At 41.1% G+C, this 24,510-nt stretch overlaps 1 protein-coding gene across 2 annotated transcripts in view; it reads left to right on the top strand.

Moving 5' to 3' along the window:
* Window positions 1-24,510, top strand: part of LOC134348350 (sperm-associated antigen 16 protein) — an 856,325-nt gene that overhangs the window by 517,205 nt on the left and 314,610 nt on the right. For both annotated transcript variants that reach the window (XM_063051565.1, XM_063051566.1), the window contains one exon: window positions 8,319-8,445. In XM_063051565.1, the coding sequence (XP_062907635.1) occupies window positions 8,319-8,445 (127 nt within the window). The remainder of the gene's footprint in view (window positions 1-8,318; window positions 8,446-24,510) is intronic.

Below are 24,510 nucleotides of genomic sequence, written 5' to 3' on the forward strand. Positions count from 1 at the left end.
GAGCGAGAGCGAGAGAGCGTGTGTGTGAGAGAGAGAGTGAGAGAGTGTAAGAGCGAGCGAGAGAGAGCGAGAGCGAGAGAGCGTGTGTGTGTGAGAGAGAGAGAGAGAGAGAGTGAGAGAGTGTGAGAGCCAGCGAGAGAGAGCGAGAGCAAGAGAGCATGTGTGTGAGAGAGTGAGAGAGTGTTCAAAAATAAGAAAATATAAAACGTACGTCACCCCAGACTACACTAAAGTGTACTCCTGCCTAATAGGGGTCAAAAATAATGACAGTGTTGCTCGCTGCACTGTTTGCAACAGTGACTTTTCTATTGCCCATGGTGGGTTAAGACTGTAAAAGACATGTTGAGGTGAGTTTAACAGGTGTCATTCATTCATTAGCATAGCTAACGTTATTTAAACTAGCTGGCTAGCTGCTAAGGAGCTACTCTATTGCAGACATCCCACCTCTCCTGGAAGTTCCGGGAGTCTCCCGCAATTGATGGTGCTACCTCCCTGAAATGAGTTTTTGCAAGGTGGAATGTCTGCATACACACCTGTGACCGTGAAACAGACAATGCTGGGTCTGTGCTTTTACCATGCACGCTTTGGTATGAACGCCAGGAACTGCCAACCACCTTGTAGCTTTGACAGTGCCAGTGCATCAGGACATCAGAGGTCTGTGAGCAGCATGGTTTCTAGCTTCCAGGGTTGTTTACTGTTCTTTACTAGCACCCTTTCAGGGCAACACTTCCTGTGTGACACGGGTGCTCAAGTGAGTGTGCTGCCAGCATTGCCTATTGATGAGAAGACAAAGAGCAACAAAACCTTGCTGGAAATCATCAAGGACAACAGGATCTAGACTTATAGGGCATGAAGGATGATTGCTTCGGTGGGCAACATTATACATGGGACTTTGTTCTGGCTAAGGTGGCTAGACCTCTGTTCAGTGTAGATTTCTTGTTTGCTCAAGGACTGTTGATTGATCTTAAGAACTGCTGGCTTGTGAATGTCAAGGATTTTGGACCATTACCCTACTCCCCAGTAAGTTCCCCACAACGACTCTGTCAAGCACATGCACACCACACATGAGTTCACTTGACTGCTAGGCAGGCCCACATTATCCACCACAGTCACAAAACATGGGTTTGAGCACCACATTTCCACAACTGGCCTGCCAGTCCATGCCCACACACATAGACTGGACCCTGGAAAGCTGGCCACTACAAAGACTCAGTTTGCCAGCATGGAAAGACTTTGGCATTTATGCAGGTCAAATAGCCCCTGGGTTTTGCCTCTCCACATGGTCCCTAAGCCCAATGGTAGTTGCTGCTCATGTGGCAAATACTGACACCTTAATGAGGTCACCAACCCAAACCATTACCTGGTCCCACACATGGAAGACTTCTCAGCATGTTTAGCTGGACAATTAATTTTTTCTGAAGTTGACTTAGTTAGTGGCAACCATCAGGTGCGTATGTGCTCTGAGGACATTCCTGAAACGGCTGTGATGACGCTGTTTGGCCTTTTTGAGTTTCTGCACATGCCTTTTGGGTTGAAAGATGCAGCACAGACTTTCCAACAGCTGTATTAAAAACAGTTCTTCTTTCTGGTTACCTGGATGACATACTTGTCTCCAGTGCACCCAAATTCGAACATAGGTCACATCTCTGCACATTTTCCGAGCACTTAGGTCAACAGGGCTTGATTATTAATCTTGCCTAATGCCAGTTTGCGTTGTCAGCCATTGACCTTCTCAGCCATCGCATCTCCGCAGAAGGTACAAATTCCCTCTTATCAAGAGTCTCTGCTATTATAGACTTCCCACCATCCCTCACTACTAAATAACTACAAGAGCTTTTAGGTATGGTACATTTCTATCACCACTTCATTCCACGAGCTGCTGAACTTGTGCTCCTCCTGTATAGTGCACTTAAAGGCAATACCCCAATCAAGTGCTTGACTGGTCAGCAGACATGACCAGAGCATTAATGACACCAAACGAGTTCTTTTCAATGCAACCTTACTGGCGGAACCACTCCCCAATGCACCTATAGCCATTACTACTGATGCTTCAGACTATGCTGTGGGTGCTGTGAATGAGCAGTTGGTCAGGGATATGTGGCAGCCACTCGCCTTCTTCAGCCAGCAGCTTTGTCCATGCAAAGGGAAGTACAGCACGTTTGACCACAAGCTTCTTGGTCTCTATCTGGCTGTCCACCATTTTCGTTTTCTACCAGAGGGTCACCACTTCACTGCATTCGTTGACCACAAATCCCTGGTGCCCGTGCACGTGATGGTCAAAATATCAGACCCTTGGTCTGCATGGCAGCAATGCCAACTGGCCTGCTTATCAGAGTTCATGACTGACATGCATCATGTCAAGGGGAAAAATAATGCTACAGCTGATTGCCTCTCATGACAAGCCATACACTTTGGGGTCGACCTATGCCAGTATCGCAGCCAACCAAGCTACTAACCCCTGACCTAGAGGTCCAGGCTTACTGAACAGCAGTCATGGGCCTGTGTTTGGCTGACATTGAGTTTGGAGAAGCTGGAGTTTCAGGTGATTTTACTCCTGATGCCACGACTGCCTGGTTAGCCTCTCAGCATTCCACCCTTCTCAGTAAACTCAATCCCTTTTCACCTACTCCTACCTCCATCATGACAGCACTCTTGGGTTCTTATTGATTTACATTCCACTCCATTCATTTTCGTCCACCATGATGCACACTGACATCCCCTTAGGGTCCCTTACGATGGCCTGTTCTGCATTTTGAAACAGAGAAAAGACTTTTATCATAGATAGGAGGAGTAAACCTGGATGTATTTCAGTAGATCGCCTTAAACTGACCGGCCAAGAGTTGAAGGTTTCCGCAAACATGCCCCTGCCGTCATGACATGACCATGAGCATGTCAATACACCTCTGGATGAGCCCGAGGCACCTGCTGTTACTCCTCCCATGGAACATAGAACCCGCCGGCTGGCTGGTCCAAGCTCCGGATGGGTTCACAATGCCAGTTTGGTGAATTATGGGGCGGCTTGTGTAGAGTAATGTGAGGGGTGGAAACATATGCATAATTCACAACCACCGACATTGATTTGGGTTCATTTTAAGAGGCTAGTTTAACAAGATGACTTCATGATGTGAAGTTTTTTTTACTACACTTTATGTTCTGCATTTGGATGACAATAAAGTGAATTGTTATACTTTCCCTTTAACTTAAAATACCTCTGTTGTTTTATTTATGAGAACCTGTACACACGTTCTCTACTCTGTCTTAAAAACAGTCAGCAATCCATTTTTCTATATCCTCAAAGTTCAAAGTAAATTTATTATCAAAGAACATTTGTGTCACCATACACTACCCTGAGATTCATTTCCTTGCAGGCATTCACAATAGAACAAAGAAGTACATTAGAAGCAATGAAAATCTGCACACAAAGAAAGACTGGCAAGCAACTAATGTGCAAAAGAAAATAAACTGTGCAAGTATAAATGAAACAAACAAACAAATAAATAAAATAACAAACAATATTGAAAAAATCAGTTCTAGTGTCTTTGAAAGTTGTATTTGGTGTTGTGCTGACTGAAGGTCTCCACACTGGTTCAGGGGTCTGATGGTTGAAGCTCCTCTTGCCTCGCATCCTCTGACCTTCTTGTTGCTCCTCTCTGCGCCTTGAGGTGCATCAGGCGGCAACCATGCCATTTCTTTAGAATTTGTCTGTTTTTCACAAGGCCAAGTTACTAACTTGATGCTCAACCCAGCACGGATGGAAAGCATGGAAGGAGACGACCAGATTTGAACCCCGGACCACTCTCCTCAAAGTCCAGTGCAGATGCCATTACATTACCAGCCGGATTTGGACCTTTTTAAATCTGACTAATCTCCCAGACTATTAATCCATTCACTAAACATTCTAAACAGCTAACCTCTAAACCTAGAATTCTTTCCTTGAATGACTCTCCTACCGACAAAGCAACCTTCCCTTTGATCGGATAGCTTGTTCCCATTGATCATTTCTCAGTCCTTTTATCTTATATGATCTGTAGCTTAATGTGCATTATTCTACATATACTTGTGCCATGCTAGGGCTACAAGTGGAAAGACTTTTGTGTAGACTTCATATACAAACCCAGTTCTATGATGCACAATGATTTTGAACTAACAGGATAGAACGTTTCTGGATTAGGGCCTCTTGCAGCATCTCCTTTGATTCCTCTTATGGCATTGTGCAGCTTCCAGCCTTTGATTCTCTGCTATAATGTTTGGAGGTTCACTGATGCTCTATCTGAGGCTGAATCATAAATGCAATCACAAGTGCTTCTGCTCTGAAAAAGGTGCAATTTATCTTCATTGCAGAGGTGGCCGCTCTTATTCATTCCGGTATTACCAATGTGCAATTTTCAATTGCACTCCAAGCATGCACATGTGTGCACTGTATGGTTTAACCTATCAGTGCACAGTTAGTACTCAAATACAATACACCTGCAGTCTATGTTCTTTGTTAATTGATGTCAGGGCTCCAGCCTTAACAATAAATTACACAACAGCTGGAAATCTTATGATTTGAAAAGAAATGGCCCAGCACCATGTTAGCCGAACAGAGAATATGTCTCAAGTTTTTCACACATCATCCTCAATATGACCTTTGAGTAAGTGGAGAGATAAAAGGTAATATCGGCAACAGTTGTATGCACTTAAAGCAAAGATCAAACGTACTGGAGGATACCATGCATTTGAACCCAAAAAGCATCTTCTGAAATACTGGCAATGTACTAACAGGCTAAATTGAGAAGATACAACAATGCAATAGAGGAACAGGCTCTTCAGCCCACACTGTCTATGCCGACTGTGATATGAATTTAATTGCCTGCTCATGGTCCATGCCTCTCAATTCCCTGGCTGTTCATAAGTCTGCCTGAATTCATCATATCTGCTTTCACCATTTCCCCTGGCAGTGCATTTCAGGCAAATACTGCTCAGTGTGTGTAAAATGAAACTAGCCGCATAATTCACTTTTAAACTTTCCTCTCTCACCTTAAACCCATGTCCTCTAGTAGTTGACTTTTCAACCCTGGGAAAAAGATTCTGACCATTTACTCTGTCTATGCCTCTCATAATTTTATGTAGTTCTATCAGGTTACCCCTCAGCCTCTGAAGTAGCAGGGAAAACAATTCAAATTTATCCAACCTCTCCAGGCAGCACCCTGGAGTCCCCAAATTCTTTCTTGTACCAGAACTACTAATAATAGTCCAAATATATCTTAACCAATGTTTATACAGCTGTAATGTGAATTCCTAATTTCTGTATTCAAGACCCCCTCTGGTAGAGACAAGCATTCCTAATGTATTCTTTAAAGTCTTATCTATTTTGTTGCCACTTTCAAGGTGCTATGAACTTTACACCCCATGATATCTCTGTACGTTAGTGCTGCCATTTAGAGTGTACATTAGTTCACTCAGATTAGTACTATGGTCAGAGGCCCTACCTGGGAAGAATATTGCTTGGCACGTTGTCCAGTGTGCTGAGAGCCTTTAAAATATATCAGAGGGAAAAGGGGGGAGGTCATCTCTAACCTTTTATAGGAATTTCAGCAGATCCTGAGGTATATCCTTGCAAGTTGAGAAGTGGAGGGCACAGTGAAGTGACTATGACACTCCCATAAATGTCGTGCCTAATGGAGAATGTTTTAACTTCCAATGAGACACAAATGAAACCAGATGAAGTCTACATGCCTCATAGTAATCTCAATCTACTTCCAATAGAGCTCTGCTGTACTCCAGTGGTAGAGTGCTGGCACAAATTGTCCTCCAATAGCAAAGATGCCAATAGGGAACACACTTTTAAGATCAAGGAAAAAACTACTGTCATCAAGGGGTTGACTGAGCGGAGGTATTGATGACAGCAGTCTGATTTGGTTTATGCAACATTGCAGGCTGATTGATAGTTTGAGCCCCTCTCCTGTCCCACTCCCAGTCTGACCTTGGCCTTGTACACTGTTCCAACAAATTTCAACATAAGCTCAGTATCTGCATTTCCTCTTCTACTAGATACATTGCCATTTTCCAAACTTAACTCAGTGTTCAAGAACTAACGTTTTCCTTTCTCTTATTAAGCAATAATTACATCTATGTCTGGTAGTTTGAAAGTTAAATCTCCTACAGAATAACCTCTTGCCCTTAAATCACCTTCTTTTACTCTGTCCTTTTGTATACAATTTATCCTGCCATCCTCTCTTTCACAGACCTTGACCATTTGACCACTCTTGTTCTGACTCCCTCAATGCAGTTTAGAAAATGCATTTTATCAGTTTCTTCTCATTTTAATAAAAGGGCACCAATCTGAAATCATAACTCTTTCTCTCGTTATAAATCCGCCTGTCCTGCTGAGCATTTCCAATATTTTCTATTTTTGTATGTGTATTTGTAAATTTTAAAGGCTTTGTAAGTTGATAGGCTGGAGTTAGAAGGGTCAGAAAAATCCTTCACTGGGGAATTCATGGATATATTCGTTACAATTCTTCAGGTTAAGCCATTCCTGGCTCTCATTATTCTGGCATCCTCTTATCAATGGCACTCATGGCACTTCATTTCTGAACTGAGGAGCCTTTTAATGCAAAGTTTATGCTGTCTCTCAACTTCTGCAGAGCATATCATTGATGCTTCCATGAAAAGCATCCAGAAATATTTGTTACAATTTTTCAGGTTATGTCATCCTGGCTGTAATTATTCTGGCCTCCTCTTACCAATGGAACTTCTGGTACTTCATTTCTGATCTGAGGAACCTTCCAATGCAAAATTTACTCATTTAGCCTACTACTGTTGGCTTACTATTTTCTGTAATACTTCTAACCAAATAATTTGTATCACAGCAGAAAAAAAGAGTTGCAAGAAATTTGCAGAGAAGTTATGTCATTTCATTGTGCCAATTTCACATAAGTAGTGAATATTCTCTAATAAAGGACAATAAAATATAAATAATACCTTTCACATACCAATTGTATTTTGAAGAAGGCAATTACAAAACAATTCATAAAAATACTTGCCCACACAACAGTTATAACAAAAGATAGAAATCATTTGAAATCATAAAAATTCAAATCTACATAATAGTCATGGTTAAACTTTCAAAGAACCCATCTGTTTACTCCAATAGACTTCAAGCACACAACATGTTCTAGTGCTTACACATAGGTCAGGAAACAAAAATATTGGTATATCCTTTCCATCTGTCTTCCAGATATAGAGGAGTAAATTTTATCCTCCAGATGGAAACTAACTTCCTCTTCAGGTATTTTTCTTTTGACTCTGTAACATACTGTACATGTGATAAACAACTTAAACATAACCTTCCCGACCATTGAAGTAATCTTCAAGAGGCAGTGCTTTACGAATGCTGCATGCATCACACATAGGTTCCTCATCATTTGGCACATGCCCTCTTCCCCCTTCCCATGGCTGCCATTAGGGGGGAGGTACAGGAATCTGAAGGCCCACGCTTGACGGTTCAGAAACAGTTACTTCCCTTCCGCGTAAGATATTTGAATGATCTGTGATCACTACCTCATTATTCGTCATCTTTGCATTATTAATTTTTTTTATAATTTGTAGTACTTTTATGTCTTTGCACTGTGGTGGTTGTCTGTCATATCCCATGATGGCAGGAAACATGTGCGGCAAGGTTTTTAAAGTGGAAAAGCAGTTGCAATGAGGCAGTTTCATTCTCTTGATCTCATAAGTCTGCGTCTCGTGGTACGAGTAATCATCTCATCTGGGCCTTTGCACTGTACTGCTGTCACAAAGCAATAAATTTAATGCATTTTAAGTCAGTGATAATAAATTTGACCCTGGTTCTTATTGGCAAAATTTAGGTGTAACACTTTACAGTTCAGGTGTCAAAGTCATCACTTCAGACACTCTTTAGCGATGAAGTAAACAGCTATAGCATCTCATCTCTGTTTATGGGTTATTTTTCTCCATTCCAGCTGAGATTATGACTTCTTTCTCTATTCACTCCAATATCAGGAGTATATGCGTGACAGGAAAACTATTAAATTTAAATAGGGCAGCATAGTGTGCCTAATTATCATTAGGTTGCTTTGCTAGTTAAGGAAACCTATTACTATATCTTAAGATTTGGGAAATAATAGCTGGTAGTTAGTCTCAGGTGTTCAGTATATGGGAAATAGAGCCTGTGATTTAATGACTGCTAAGCTGAATTTAAATTCAACCAGTCAAGCTAACGATCACATACAGCAGTGGGAAAGCCTTGAGAGTGCTATTCCACGTATATAGCTGTTAGGCTTCTAACAAATGTTTCAACTTTTTTTTTCCAGTGAGCGATGCAGACAGATACTACGAGGTCACATTGATTCTGTGAACAGCGTTGAGTTTCTGCCCTTCTCTAACACACTGCTCACAAGTGCAGCGGACAAGACACTTTCTCTTTGGGATGTTCGGACGGTAAACAGAAGTTTTTTTTCATTTGCTTGTCCCACTTAATAAGTTGTTGACTTAGCCTGAGATGCTCGACATCCACATAGAAGCATGCTACTTAGCTCTAACATTCTGTTCTCTGCAAACTCGGTGCTCTGTCCTTCAATGATTCTATCTCCTTGACCTTCTGTTTTCTTCTCTTGGCTTTACTTATTTAAGTACAATGTACTTAGAACGATAACTGGAGTTTGATTAGGTTTATAGGGTGCTATGGTGGCAAGTAGCTTTTGTCCTATTAAAGTATTTCTCCTGTAACAATAATCTTCTGAAAGAAAACAAACAATGGTATACCACCATAAACTGTTCCACAAAAGCCAGTATTATTTTCTTCTTCAACACTTCCTCAGGATTGAGAATGACTTGCTTTCAGTCTGATTTTGAGTGGTTGATGCCGTTAATGTGGGAATCACAGACTTATCCATAGATGAGGCAAGTGATGGCCGAAAGGTGGGTGGTAGTTTGTGAGATGGGCTGCGCTTTCTACCACTTTAAAGACTTAAGTATGGTCTCCGAGCATGGACTTGAGTTCTCGATACAATTACAAACATACCCTCTGTACTTTGAGCAGTCATGAGCCAGGGAATCCAGTACTCGTTGTGGATGTTACATTTCTTCAGGAGGCTTTGTTAGAAGTGGTGATGTATTCCTATGAGATTTTCTCTCAACAATAATGTCTCCCAGTCTGTACCCAAATGAATTCTGATTGTATTGCAGACAGAAAAGAAAGGATTTCTGTTCTAATTAACTAGAATGAGTGTACCATTGTTTGTTACAGTGTTATTGTACAAGTATCGATAGAAGAGTTTGTCTTGTCAATTATCCTTTGAAGATCCAAGGGCAAGACTGCTATACCGAAAGGAAATGAGGGATTGTTATGTTCTGTGTTTCATAGAGATATGGCTACTTCAGAACATGTTAGATTCAATGATCAGACCCAAGGGGTTCTCAATACATAGGATGAACTGGACTGCTAATTCAGAGAAGGTAAAAGGCGGGGTTTCATGATAAACTATTTGTGGTGCTCGGATGCAGTGGTCTTATTCCCCCAACCTGGAACATCTAATGCTTAAATGTCGTCCATTCTACTTGCCAAAAGAGTTCTCCTCTGTGATTCTAACTGCAATTTACATACCGCCAAAGGCCGATGTTAAGCAAGCACTCGAGGTACTAAGTGCCGTCATCAACCAACAAGAAGCAGCCTACCCCGACTCCTTTCAAGTCATTGTCAGGACTCCAGTTAGGCTTGTTTGAAGAAATCTTTGCCAGTTATCACAACCATATCACCTGCAGCACCAGGTGCACGCAGCACACTCCACAACTGCTATACTGCAATAAGGAATGATCCCTTGACCACATTTAGAGAAATCTGATTATTTGGCTGTCCTCCTCTTAACGCATACAGGCAGAGGCTAAAGAGCAAGGCTGTAGAAGTAGGAACAACAAACAGGTGATCGTGGGAGGCAGAGGAGTGGCTATGAGATTGCTCTGAGTTGGTGGATTGGACCTTGTTCAAGCACCCATCAGAAAACCTGAATGAATACACCATGGTTTTCACGGACTATATAAAAATGGTCATAGGGGAGTTTGTCCCCAAAAATTCATTCAGAATCTTTCCTAACCAAAAGCCCTGGATGAACCATAAAATCTGCAACCTGCTAAGGTCAGATCAATGATGTTCAGGTCTTGCAACCAAATAAAATAGAAGAGGTCCTGGTACAATCTCCAGAAAGCCATCTCACATGGAAAGTGGCAATTCTGGACCAAACTTCAATCACTGAAGGATAATCAACAGCTGTGGTGGGGCTTCAATGCTATCATCTCGTATAAGGTGAAACCAAAGACATAGGTGAAAACAAGGTTTTGCTCCCAGATGAGCTCAATGCCTTTTATGCCCACTTTGACTGTCAAAACTTGAAGGAACCTTCATGAACTCCTATATCTCCCAAAGGCCCTGTGATTTCAGTCTCTGAGTCTGATGTGAGAATGTGAACCCATGGAATAAATCCGGCCCAAATGGGGTACCTAGCTGAGAACTAAAGAATGCTGCTCAGCTGGCTGGAGGGTTCAAAGGTTCAAAGATTCAAAGGTACAATTTAATGTCAGAGAAATTTATACAATATACATCCTGAAATGCTTTTTCTTTGCAACCATCCATGAAAACAGAGGAGTGCCCCAAAGAATCAACGACAGTTAAATGTTAGAACACCAAAGGACCACCCGCCCCCAGCTTGTCCCTCCCATGCGTAAGTGGCAGCAAGCACCAATTCCCCCTCCCCCTGGCAAAAGAAAGCATCGGCACTGCCAATGAACACTCAAGCATGAGCAAGGCAACAGCAAAGACACAGACTTGCAGTTACCCCAAAGGCTTCACATTTCACCCGGTATTTGACATATCGCAGGTTCTCTCTCTCCATTTTATCAGCAACCAGGGAGACATGACAAACCACTCGCTTGTTTACGATGTTAAAAGTCTGTTACGTCGCTTTTTCAAGCTCTGTGCCTGAAGATCGCAAAGATCCCTGGTCTCCAGGCATACAGCAGATATCCCGACTCTCCGACGACACATGGGTCTCTTCTTGTGACACCGACCCTCAATCCGCCCGTCTCCAGAGGCCTGAGATCCTAGGCTTCCAAATTTGAGCCAGACTCTTAGGCCGAGCCTTTGGTGTGCCGAACAACAGCCAGTTATGGAAGCCCAACAGCAGGTCCAATTCCCGCAAAGAACCATAGTCAGCGTGTAATTCCAGGTCAGGGTCTTCAAAAGAACCCTGAAAGGGAAAAATAGAGATATTAAAGATGGAAATAGAGCTGTTTCTGAAGATGCAAGCAAAGGAATCGTCATTAAGGAGGCACCATTAGGTACCATTAAATTCATAATATCTTTAACATCCCGCTTTGGCAGTATGAGGTACCCACCTACTTCAAGTAGACCTCAGAGGAACGTGGTTATCCACTTCAATAACTATCATCCAGCTGCATTTACACCAACTGTGATGAAGTGCTTTGAGAGATTGGTGATGAAACATGTCATCTCTTGCCTGAGAACCGACTTGGATCCACTGCAATTTGCCTACTGGAGCAACAGATCCACAGCAGAAACAAGAGAAAATCTGCAGATGCTGGAAACCCAAGTAACACACACAAAATGTTGGAGGAACTCAGCAGACCAGACAGCATCTATAGAAAAGATTACAGTCGATGTTTCGGGCTGAGACCCTTCAGCAGATAACAGCAGATACCAATTCATTGGCTTTTCATGGAACTCCTGGACAGTGAAAATGCATACATCAGGATGCTCTTTATCGACAGCAGCTTGGCAATCAATACCACCATCTCCTCAAAACTAATCAATAAACTTCAAAGAACTAGGCCTCAATACTTCCTTGTGCAGCTGGATCCTCAATTTCCTCACTGACAGACCCCACCCAGTTTGGATTGGCAATAACATCTCCTCCACATTCACATTCACCATTAGCACAGATGCACCACAAGGTCCTGTGTTTAGCCCTGCTCTAACTTCTTTATACTTATAACTATGAGGCTCCGATGTCTTATTCAAGTCTGCTATCGACACCAGAATCAAAGGTGGTGATGAATCAGCATATATAGGAGGGAGATTGAAAATCTAGCTGAGTGGTTCCACAACAACCTCAACTCAATATCAGCAAGCCTAAGAAGCTAATTATTGACTTTAGGAGGTGGAAACCAAAGTTCCATGAACTACTCCTCATTGGGGGGGCGGGGGGGCGGGGAGTCAGACTTGGAGAAGGTCAGCAACTTTAAACCCTGGTGTTGTCATTGCAGAGGATCTGTCCTGGGATCAGCACATAAGTGCCGTTACAAAGAAAGCATGGCAGCACCTCTACTTTCTTAGAAGTTTGCAAAGACTTGGCATGCCATCTAAAACTTTTCAAACTTCTATAGATGTGCAGTGGAGAGCATATTGTCTGCTTGCATCATGGCTTGGTATGGAAACACCAATATGCTAGAACAGAAAAGCCTACAGTAGGTAGTGGATACAGCCCAATCCAACATGGGCAGAGTCCTCCCCACCACCGAGCACATCTACATGGAGGACGGTTGCAGGGAGGCAGCATCCATCATCAGGGACTCACACCGTCCATCATCAGGGACCCCCACCATCCAACATCAGGGACCCCCAACATCCAAACAATGCTCTCGTCTCACTGCTGACATCAGGAAGGAGGTGCAGGAACCTCAGAACCCACACCAGCAAGTTAAGGAACAGTTAATACCCCTCATCCATCAGGCTTTTGAACCAGAATGGATAACTTCACTCAACTTCACTCACCCCATCACTGAACTATTCCTCCAACCTACAGACACACTTTCAAGGACTCTTCATCTTAGGTTCTTGATACCTATTGCTTATTTATTTATTTATTTGTTATTATGAATTAACATTGGTTGTTTGTTTATCCTGCTGAGCGTGGTCTTTCATTGATTCTATTGTGTTTCTTATATTTACCGTGAACACCTGCAAGAAAATGAATCTCACAGTTGCATATGGTGACATATATATTTACTATGATGATAAATGTAACGCTCAGTTATATTGGCTCGTATATGTCTAGGGGAAATCCCACCCAGCACCTGCCTGAACGCTTCCCACGGAGTCAGTTGCTGCACCACTGCCGCCCAAACCAATCCCAAACATCAATCATCAGCCCACACACACAGTACGTTTTACCAAATACACTTTATAGATATTACTAAGTCTATGAAATTAATATAAATTCGATACAGAAAAGGAGGCAATGGAAAAAAAAGGCGCCAGACTTATCAAAGTCCAAGTTCTTCGTGCACAACCGTTGGAGCTCAATAAGTTCCCGACAACCACCTGGATCCTGTCGATTCACGGCTTGGGACCACCCAGAGTGATCGACCGGAGCCTTTCACACAACCGCCATCCTCCCTGCCTCTCCTCTGACTCCCTGCCAAAAACCCCGTCACCAGTCATATGAGACAGAATTATCACCCGAAAAAACGATAACATGAATACCCATTGGCTAATAACACCCTGCTATCTGTATTAACCCAAGCAAGTGTCTAGCTAGAGACTTTCTCAGCATTTAACATAACAAAGAAGCATTCCCAAGTATAACATAAAAAAGAAGCCATTTTAAATTTAACATAGAAAAAAAAAGACCCTGTACATAAGTTTGCTTTGAACTTTTGAACTCTAAAATGACTGCCTACTAAGAAGATGGTGCTGGAGAATGGTGACTTTTTGTGTGCAGCTCCCAAAGGAGTCATCAAGTAATGCTGTTTAGAACTGCTCCAGTTGAAATCTGCAGTCACAGACACTGCAGTAATCAACATGGTTTCAAATCAGATATATAAAAATCGATCGATCTTCAGTATCATCAGTCTTGAGATTGCAGACCCGCAGGAAGGCGTGTAGCAGCTGGAAGCTTAAGGAACATCCCCATTATTTAAAAAAAACATGGCTGCCAGGCTCAGCTACAGGTAAAAATGAAACACAGGGTCCTAAGGCCCTCCACTCCCTAATATTCTACTGGCTAGTAGACAGTCTCTGGAAAAATGAAACTGAAGACTTCAGAGCAAGATTGCAGCACCAGATGGACATCAGTGACAGTTGTGTACACTGCTTTATAGAGACATGATTCACTGCCAGCATTGCAGACGAAGGGAGCTTGTGCAGCGGACATAGAGAGACTGCAGAGAGATAGACAGGTTAAGTGAGTGTGTAAGTGTCTGACAGGTGGAGAGCAACATTGGTAAATGTGAGGTCATTCACTTTGGAAGGAAAAATAGAAGATCGGATCATTATTTAAGTGGTGAAGGATTGCAGCATGCAGTTGATCAGAGGGACTTGGGTGTGCTTGTGGAGGAATTGCAAAAGATTGGTTTGCAGATGAAACAGGTTATCAAGAAAGAAAATCGATAGAGGGATTGCATTTAAAAGTAGGGAGGTTATGCTGCAACTGTACAGGGTACTGGTAAGGTTACACCTTGAGTACTGTGTGTAGTTCTGGTCTTTTTACTTGGGAAAAAATATATTGGTTTTAACTTTGGAGGCAGTGCAGAGGAGGTTCATCAGGTTGATTCTGGAGATGAGGGGTTATCGTATGAGGAGAGATTGAGTTCCTGGGACTGTACTCGCTGGAATTCAGAAGAATGAATGGGGATCTTAAAGAAACACATAAAAAATTATGAAAGGGTTATTTGCAATTCATGCAATTAAGTTAAAGGCAGGAAATTTCACTGGTAAGTGAGACTAGAACTAGAGAAAATAGCCTCAAGATTCAGATGAATAGATTTAGGTTGGAGATGAGGAAAAAATTTTTTTTCCAAAGAGTTGTGAATCTGGAATTTTCTGCCCAGGAAATCAGTAGACGGAAGCTACTTTATTAAATAACATTTAAGAAGCAAATATATTTTGCAAAGCAGAGGAACTTAGGGCAATGGTAAAAAGGCTGGCAGGTGGAGCTAAGCCCACTGCCACATCAGACATGATTTTATTGCATGATGGAGCAAGGTCGACAGGCCAGATGGCCTACTTTTGCTCCTATTTCTTATATTCTAAAAACCCGGGCCTCTGTTCCTCCATCTGTAATTACGTCCTTTACATCCTCACTGGGGACTGCAGGTAGTGTGGATCAGTAATAACATCTCCTCCTCACTGAATCAGCACAGAAAAATAGTTGCTGAGGGTAGTAGATGCAACCCATTCCATCATGGATAGAACGCACCCCACTGTTGAGGACAACTTTAAAAGGCAGCATCGACTATTAAGAACCCTCACCATCCCCACTTCTCATTACTGTCATCAGCGAGGCAGTATAGCAGCCTGAATATTTACACAATGTTTTAAGAACAGCCTCTTCCCTTCTGCCATCAGATTCCTGAACAGTCCATAAACTACAAACACTATACTACGTTCACCATAAACAATAGAGAAGAGAGCGAAGGCAAGCAGATCTGAGGCAATGCTGAGGCATATATGAGGCAAAGTTGCGGCAAGCAGAGCGGAGCAAAGTTGGAGCAGAGGAGAGGCAGATTCAAAGCCCGCCCTCCTAAACCGAATGTGAGGTTTGATCGATTTGGAAAGGTCGAGTACATGCCAAAATGTGGTGGCAGGGTCCAGGCCCAGAACACATCAATGCGACAGGGCCTTGGTCCTAGAGCGAGGAATGACCCTACGTTTGGCCAGATGGATTGAAAAGGCAAGGTGTTGGGACCACAGGCGAGGGTTAGGCCAGCACTGCTCACTGCTCCGTGCTGTTACTCTATTCTGTGCTGAACTGATGCTGAGGATATAGCCTGCTTTGACTGCTCTGGGCTTCATGTCTGTGGGCTCCACAATGTTTACGCAGCACGATGTTTACTGAACTGAGGCTGAGGTTGAAGCCTGTTCCTGTTGCTCCAGGCTTCATGTCTGTTGACTGACTTTTGTTCTGGATGCTATTTGCTTACTTTTATTATTTGCACGATTTGCTTTTTTTTCTCTCTGCATTTTGGATGTTTGACAGTCATTTTTTATGGGTTCGTTGGGTTTCTTTGTTTCATGGTTGCCTATAAGGAGACGAGTACTGGGTTAATGGTCGGTTACTTAAGATGGTGGATGAACAGAGGGACCTTGGGGTTCAAATCTATACATCCCTCAAGGTCGCTGCACAGGTTGATAGGATAGTTAAGAAGGACTATGGGATGCTAGGCTTCATTAATAGGGGATTTGAGTTCAAGAGTAGAGAGGTTATGTTGCAACTCCACAAATCTCTGGTGAGACCACACTTAGAGTATTGTGTTCAGTTCTGATCACCTCATTATAGGAAGGATGTGGAAGCTATGGAGAGGGTGCAGGGAAGATTGACCAGGATGTTGCCTGGATTGGAAAACAAGTCTTATGACGCAAGGTTAGCAGAGCTGGGAAATTTCTCTTTGTAGTGTAGAAGGATCAGAGGGGACTTGATAGAGGTCTACAAGATTATGAGAGGCATAGGTAGGGTGGATAGCCAGTACCTGTTTCCCAGGGCACGAATAGCAAACACCAGAGGGCATATGTACAAAGTTAAGGGAGGGAAGTTTATGGGAGACATCAGGGGTAAGTTTTTTACACAGAGGGTTGTGGGTGCCTTGAATGACTTGCCAGGGATGGTGGTGGAGGCTAAAACATTATGTGTATTTAAGATCCTCTTCGACAGGCAGACACATAGATGAAAGAAAAATAGACGGTTACAGGGTAGTATGGGTTTAGTACGTTTTTTTTAAGGAATATATGGGTCGGCACAACATCGAGGGCCAAAGGGCCTGTATTGTGCTGTAGTATTCTAGTGTCTAGTGTCTAGAATCTCAGGTTGTATAATGTATACATACTTTGATAATAAATGTACTTAAACTTCACTCTTCCTCTTTTTAACTATTTTTTATTGTCTTACAGTATTTTTATGTCTTACATTGTATTACACAAAAGTAACAAATTTCATGACATATGTCAGTGATAATAAATAGAATCTGTTCCTATACTGAACTATTAGTGTGCAATCGTATCCATGGTAAACTAGTTCAGTTCTCTGTACACATTTTGTGTTTAATTTTTTAAACATGAATTTCATAAGAATGAATTATTATTCTGTAATTCAGACAGGTAGTGATGTGTGAATTTCCTTTATCTGAACTGCAGTGATGAGGTAGGAGGCTGTATTTTCTTGATTGTGCATTGTTGCTGAGGAGCATCACTCATATTGCTCACAATTCTGGTTGACAAATCTGGCACATAAGTCTGTTCTGTTCAACATTATGCAATTGAAAGTTTATTTTTCTGTGAATTTGCAGTAAATGGATGATGTCACTTCCCACATATATCTGCTTTTGGACAGCTTAGAATATATCATTGGAATTTATTAGCGCAACTCAGTTGTGCTACTGCAGTACTAACCTAGGGTCCTGTAAGCAAATGGAATGCTCACTAAAATCCAGCAACTCCACTAATTTCTGTAATCTTCTTACTCCTTAAATTCCAAAAGGTCCCCTGAGACTCCTGTCTGTATCATCACCAGTCTGATTCTCCTCCCTCAATCTATCATCTGGTGCCTTCCATGCTGCACACAAGTATAGGACTTTCTCTTCCCCATCACATGCTGTTGCTTATAAAACCTGATCCTTCTGTTAGTCCTCTGCAATGCTGTTCTTCTAGCACCAAATAATTCTCACCCGGGTGCTTCCCATTTATCTTCAACTGCCCCCCAATATCATCATTCCTCCTTCTCCAAAACTGACCTAAGTTGCTATCCTCTGCACCTTAGAAAACAATCTCTCCTAATCCTTTCCCTTCCTCTCTTACTCCACCACACTCAGAAACACAGTCTGTAAACCCTCAGTGAGTATTAACAAGACCTGTATCCAAGGCTCCAACATGATCTTCCATGTTTAGGAAATACAAATGCAGATGAAAATGAAAATTACAAAGTGCACGTTGCTGAAATTCTGAAATAATAACAGAAAATGCTAAAAAATACTCTGCACATTAGACAGTACCTGTGGAAAGAGAAACAAAGTCAAGATTTCAGGTCTAAACTCTTTTGTTAAAAATTATAATAAAAATACTGCACATTGCCTCTAATAAGAAGGTCTCTGAGTTTTTAATCACTGGAAAGCAAAAGAATTTACTAATGACATCCATGACATTCTAAGATGCACTAGAGTTCTATAGATTTTATTGTATATTTGTGCTCATATCTATTCATTAGGCAAGAATCCCTGCTGGGACAGTAAAGTCTGAGCTTCTCTTATCATAAGAAAATTAAATACCAAGGAAGATTAAATGTGAAAAACAAACACTATGATATTAAACCATGTTTGCATGAACAAGCATACCATCACAGTCATGCTTTACAAATTCAGCTTCTGGTAAAGCATTGTCAGTATCTTTACTTTATATCTGTACATTTGTCCAAGCCAGCAAAAGATGGGACCTATAGTTAGACTTCAGCCAACCATGATCAGTGATATGGAATTTCCTTTTTAAATCTCTTTTTGTCAGTCATTCTGATTTTTTCTTGAAAGCACGTTTAAAACTTGTATCATTGCATGTGATTTTTGATTCAATGTCTTTTTATGTGATCTAGTAAAACCAACTCCTTTAAAGTGCTTTGGAATATTTCACTACTTTAAACACTGTTGTTTCCTATATACGTAACATCAACTACAGTACTTTGATTATGTCATTTGTACAATCAATGTACCTCAAATCTATGGTCACCAAACAGTTGTGTTTCCTGTAGTAATAAGCCTTCATCTCTGCCTTTAGCTACCATATTTGGAGGACTGTACGTGGCTTAAGCAATTGTCGACACGTAATTATGGTATATCTGCACCATACAACCTTCACTATTACAAGATGCAGAACATGTTACCAAGTGGAGCATTTATGAAAAACCTTGGCTTCACAATGACGTGAACTTAGCTTAATTCAAATTCTGGCCAAATCAAGAAACAAATTCTCCTGCTTAGCAGACTACTACACAATGCAGGCTGTCCTAGAAGAGGATTTTAACTTTCCTAATATAGATTGAGGCTGTCATGGTACTAAAGGCTCTGATGGGTGGAATTTGCTAAGTGTGTTCAGATGTTTCCTTAGGAAATATATCAAAGGCCTGACTTGGGAGAAGGAAAAGCTTAACCTACTCTTGGGAAATAGAGCAGGGCAAATGCTTATCTTGAACCGTCAATGAAGGGGTACTTTGGGACTAGCAACCATGGTTCAATTAGTTTTCAGTTCACTATGGAAAGAGACATATCTAGTCCAGAAACTTAAATTCTAAGTTGGGGCATGACAAATTTTGATAGTGTTAATAGGACTTTGCAAAAAAATGGTATAGTTTGTTTTCAGGCAAAGAGACATCTGGTAAGTAGGAGGTTTTAAAAAGTGAGATGTTGAGAGGTCAAAATCTGCATGTTCCTGTTAGAATGAAGGGTAAGATTGGCTGGAATAGGAAACCTTAGATGACAAGGATATTGATGTTCTAGTCAGGAAAAAGAAGTCCAGCATAGCTGTGATCAAGTGAATCCCTGGAAGAGTAAAGAAAGAAATAGGAAGGACAAAAAGGGGCATAGGATAGCTTTGGCATTGAAGATTAAGGATAATCCAAAGAAATTTTATATGTGTGTTAAGAAAAAGAGCAAATACAGCTCCTCAAAGACCAGAGTGGGCATCTTTGTGTGGAGTTGCATAGATGGGTGAGGTCTTCAATTAATATTTCTTCTCTGTTTTTACTATAGAGAAGGATATGAGGACTTCATAATGAATGAATTTGGATAGATTAAGGGTAAATCTTGAAGAAAGTTCACATTACAGTAAAGAAGCTACAGGATATCTGAAAATGTTTGAAGGCATATAATTCTCCAGGTCCTGATAACATGTACCCAAAAACTCATAGGAAGCTAGAAAGAAATTGCACAAGCCCTGAGTGAGACATATGCATGATAATTAGTGATAGGTTTAGTACTGGAAGCCTAGAGAGTAGCTAATGTGCCTTTATTTAGGAAGGGCTGCAAAGGAAAATCCGGGAGCAATAGATCAGTTAGTCTAACATCTGTGGTAGATAAATTACTAGATGGAATTCTGAGGGTTAAGCTATACAAGCCTTTGGACAGACAGTAGTTGATTTGGAATAGTCAGCATGTTTTTGTGCATGGAAGTGGAAATTATGTTTCACAATTTTAATTGAGGTTTTGAAGAAGTAACCAAGAAGATCAATGAGCAGGGTGGTTGGTAGCCTTTGGTAATGTTCCACATAGTAGGCTGCTATGATAAGCTAGGTCACATGGAATTTGGCTTGATAGTAGGAAGCAGAGGGTGAAGGTGGAAGGTTTTTCAGACTGGATGACTGAAACTTGTGGTATTCCCCAAGGGATCAGTGTTAGGCCCGTTGCTATTTGTCATCTTTATAAATGGATCATTATGTAAAGGAGAATGTACAAGGTGTAGTTAGTAAGTTTGCAGATGACACTAAAATAGGTGGTGTCATTGACAGTGAAAATTGTTATCAGGACCAGTGAATTTTAATCAGCTGGGTAAGTGAGCCAAGGAATGGCAAATGGAGTTTAATTCAGATAAGTCTGAGGAAGTCAAATTAGAGTAGGACACATTGATCGTCAACAGTCGGGCCATGGGGTGTTTTGTAGAACAGAGAGACTGAGGAGTACAATTACATGATTCCCTGAAAGTGACATCGCAGGTAGACAGGGTGGTGAAGGCTTTCAGGATACTGGCATTCATCAGTCAGGCCACTGGGTATAAAAATTAAAAATAAAGATCGTAAAGATGAGCTTTATTGGTCACATGCTCATCAAAATATTGAAACATACAGTGAAATACACTGTTTACATAAACAATCAGCACAGTTTGTGTGTGTGTTGTGGGCTGTCTGCAACTGTTGCCATACTTCTGGCATCAACATAGCATGCTTGCAACTTACAAACCTAACCCATACTTCTTCGAAATGTGGGAGGAAATTGGATCACCTGGAGATCTCCCCATGGGCACATGGGAAAATGGGGATGTTATTTTCCAGTTATACAAGACATCTGGGCGGACACATTTTAAATATTTGGGAATTTTGGGCTAAAGAGCCCATTTCTATACTGTATGATTCTATAACTGGGCTTGGATAATGTTGGCATTTATGTAGCTTTGAATGCTGAGTTACTGAATAATATATTTGAAGAAAAGGAAAGTATAAGTTTTAATGCACCATTATATTTGATCTTGTTACATTTATTTCAACTTTATTATTCTGGTCATAGTTTCCTGGCATTTCACCAGACATTTGGGAGTTTCATATTCTAAAGGCCAGTAATGTAGTTCAGAATCCAATTTATTATCATTGACTTATATACGTGAAATTTGTTGTTTTGAGGCAGCAGTACAATGCAAAAACAAAATAATTATTATAGGTTACAAGAATCAATAGATATTGCAAATAAAAGATAAAAAGGGTAGTTCATAGGTTCATGGACAGTTCAGAAACATAAAGGCAGAAGAAAAGATGCTGTTCCTAAATTATTGAGTGTGTATCTTCAGGTAACAAGTTGAGGGCAAGTCCTGGATGGAGAGGATCCTGTTACCAGGTTCAGATATGGCCCGAGTGTGGAGTGAGAGACATTTAAGTAGATTGATGGTTCACAAACTTTAATGCGAACAGTGTTAAAGGGAAAATTTTTAAAAAATGCTAGGCCAACTACGGCTGTTAACTAAAACTCACAAAAGGAATACAAAGCCTACACTGCGGCTGAAAAGAAAATCTAAACATTGAACAAATACTGCGAGTCTTCAGGATCAGTTAACTCAAAAGTCCAATTTCTCAGGGAAGCCCGAAAGCAAACAGGCAGCGAAGCGTGGCTGCGCTCTGTCTAAGTCTTGACAAGTACTACGACAACAAGTATGGAGTTAAATACTATCACGATTAGATAATAATTAGCTGATACGTGCAAATTCACAAGCGCAATTGCCGTAGCTACTGCGCTGCCGAATCTGTGATTGTGACAGGTCCTAACTGATAGATGCCACCTTCTTGAGGCACTGCCTGTAGAAGATGTCTTCAATGGTGGCAAAGGTTGTCGTGAAGTAGGCTGAGTCTAAAACTCTCTGCAGCCTCTTGCGATTCTGTGTATCGGAACTTCTATACCAGGCTGTGATGCAACCAGTCAGAATGCTCTCCAGTCAAACATCTATAGAAATTTGCAAGAGTCTTCGGTGACTTAACAAATTGCCTCAAACTCCCAATTGAGTAGAGCTGATGGTGTGCCTTCTTTATGACTATATCAATGTGTTGAACCCAGGATGGACCCTCCAAGGAGTTAATACCTTGAAGCTTGAAGCTGCTCATGCTTTTCACCATTGACACCTTGATGATGACTTTTGTAGGTTCTCATGACCTCCCCTTCCCAAAGTCCACAATCAACACCTTGGTTTTGCTGAAGTTGAGTGTGAGGTTGTTGTTGTGGCACCACCCAAGTAGCAGACCTGTCTCACTGCTGTACACATCTTCATCACCATCTGAGATTCAACCAACAACAGTGATGTCATCTGCATATTCATAGATGGTGTTTCAGTTGCATTTAGCCACACAGTCAAGTTAGCTGGAAAAATCATTAAAAGGTCACAATCAGTGGTATCCTGCACTTAAATCTCAGTATAGCTGTATGGGTGACTTTATATAGATTCCTCAGAGTTGGATATGATGCAGGATGTATTATTTTAAACTAAAGATCCTAAACTGCAGTTTGATTTTGACAAAAAAGAATAGATAATCTTTCTAAACTGGATGGTAGGTCATTAACATTACTGAATTCACAGAAATTTTATTGACCCATTTCAGAAGTAGTTTACCATTGTTCTGAATATTTTTAGCTCAAAGAAATTTATTTTGCCAACTCAAAGTGAGATCCTTTTTGTCACCATCCCTCACATTATTACCCCTGGGCAATTCAAAGACTATTACTGTAGTATTCCTTTAAACAGTTGTTCCCTGAGCATTCTTCCATGAAGTTGGTTGTTACAGACAACATGTCATTATTAATTTTGATGATTGATGTGGCTTGTGGTTATGTTTGCAATAGAAATGTGCTTCATTCCTTTTTGTATGATTCATACTTAAGCAGCTTATGTTCAGTCTGGCTCTTCCATATGTAATTTGCTTCTTGCAGAACTTGAAAGAACTTTTATCCCAGTTTCACTATGGCAAAGTTTACAATTCCGATTCAGAATTATTTATAGCTTGCACATAGAAACATGTAGTGAAATGTGTTGTTTGCATTAACAACCAACACACCCAAGGATGTGCTGGGGATATCCTATAAATGTTGCCACAACATTCTGGAACCAACATAGTATGGCCACAATGCTCAGCAGAACAACAACTGAACAAGACAATAACATCAAAACAAGCCCCTTTTCCACCTCGCTCCAACCTGTCCATCCCCTCAAACCCACAGACAGGCCTTCAACTTCGGACTTCACTCCAGGACTCGCTGATCATGTGTTTGATCATATTCCAGATTCACATGGGTCTCTAACCCCGGTGACCCAGGTCCATGTGCTTGGGCCTTCAGGCTTCTATTTCTAAATGGTACCTTCAGGATTCACTGTGCTCTGGACTTCAACCTTCCGCTTTGCCCAGTGACCAGTGCAGGAACCAAATCCTTTTCCTTTATCCATAATATCTTGTACTTTAGTTATTGATACCACAGTTCAGCAACTGTGGATAACGTATTCCTTAAGGCAGGACATTACTCATTTTACACGCTGCTTTATAAATGGTTGATACACTTCCAATTCCAAAAATGAATTAGATAAAGGAATGGAAAAATCAACAGAGTTGCCTTTTTCACCCAAGGTGCAGTACAGAAATGTTAGCAAATAAATAATTTCACAATTCTTCTACAGACGTAGATTTTTAAGTAGAATTCTTCTGGGTGAGGCAAAGATGTTTACTGAGGGAATTCTAATATCTTGTAGTTGAAGGCATGGGTACTAGTGGTAGACCAGGCAAATTTAGAGATGATTATATTGAAGAATTGAAAGAACCAAGATACCTTGAGAGTTGTTATATTACAGGATATTGTAGAGATAGGGAAATGAAAGACATGAGGCAATTGGCAACAAGAATAAGAATTTATCTATTTAGGTATTGTTTCATCAGGACTCAGCTTAGGTCAGCAAGCAAAAGGGTGATCGAGAAGGAGACATAATACAACATAAAACCAGGAGAGCATATATGAATGTGACCTTGAGTTTATCTAGACCTGAAAGAAGAAAGCCAATCAAGATGTTTGGAAAGAGCATTATTATGCACCTATAGTATTGTCTAAAGGTTTCAGTAGTAGATGAGCTGAGGCGGGGATGAAATAAGATCCTTAGTATTGATATAGATATATAGTCTGAAACTTGGAGTCAACAATGTCACCAAGTTTGTGAAACAGCCTCCTTCATTTTTAGACCATTACCAATGAGGAATAGAGCCAGAGCCCGGAGATTTTGGACAG

This window comes from Mobula hypostoma, chromosome 6 (assembly GCF_963921235.1).
Source record: "Mobula hypostoma chromosome 6, sMobHyp1.1, whole genome shotgun sequence".
In the NCBI taxonomy this organism is placed as follows: Eukaryota; Metazoa; Chordata; class Chondrichthyes; order Myliobatiformes; family Myliobatidae; genus Mobula; species Mobula hypostoma.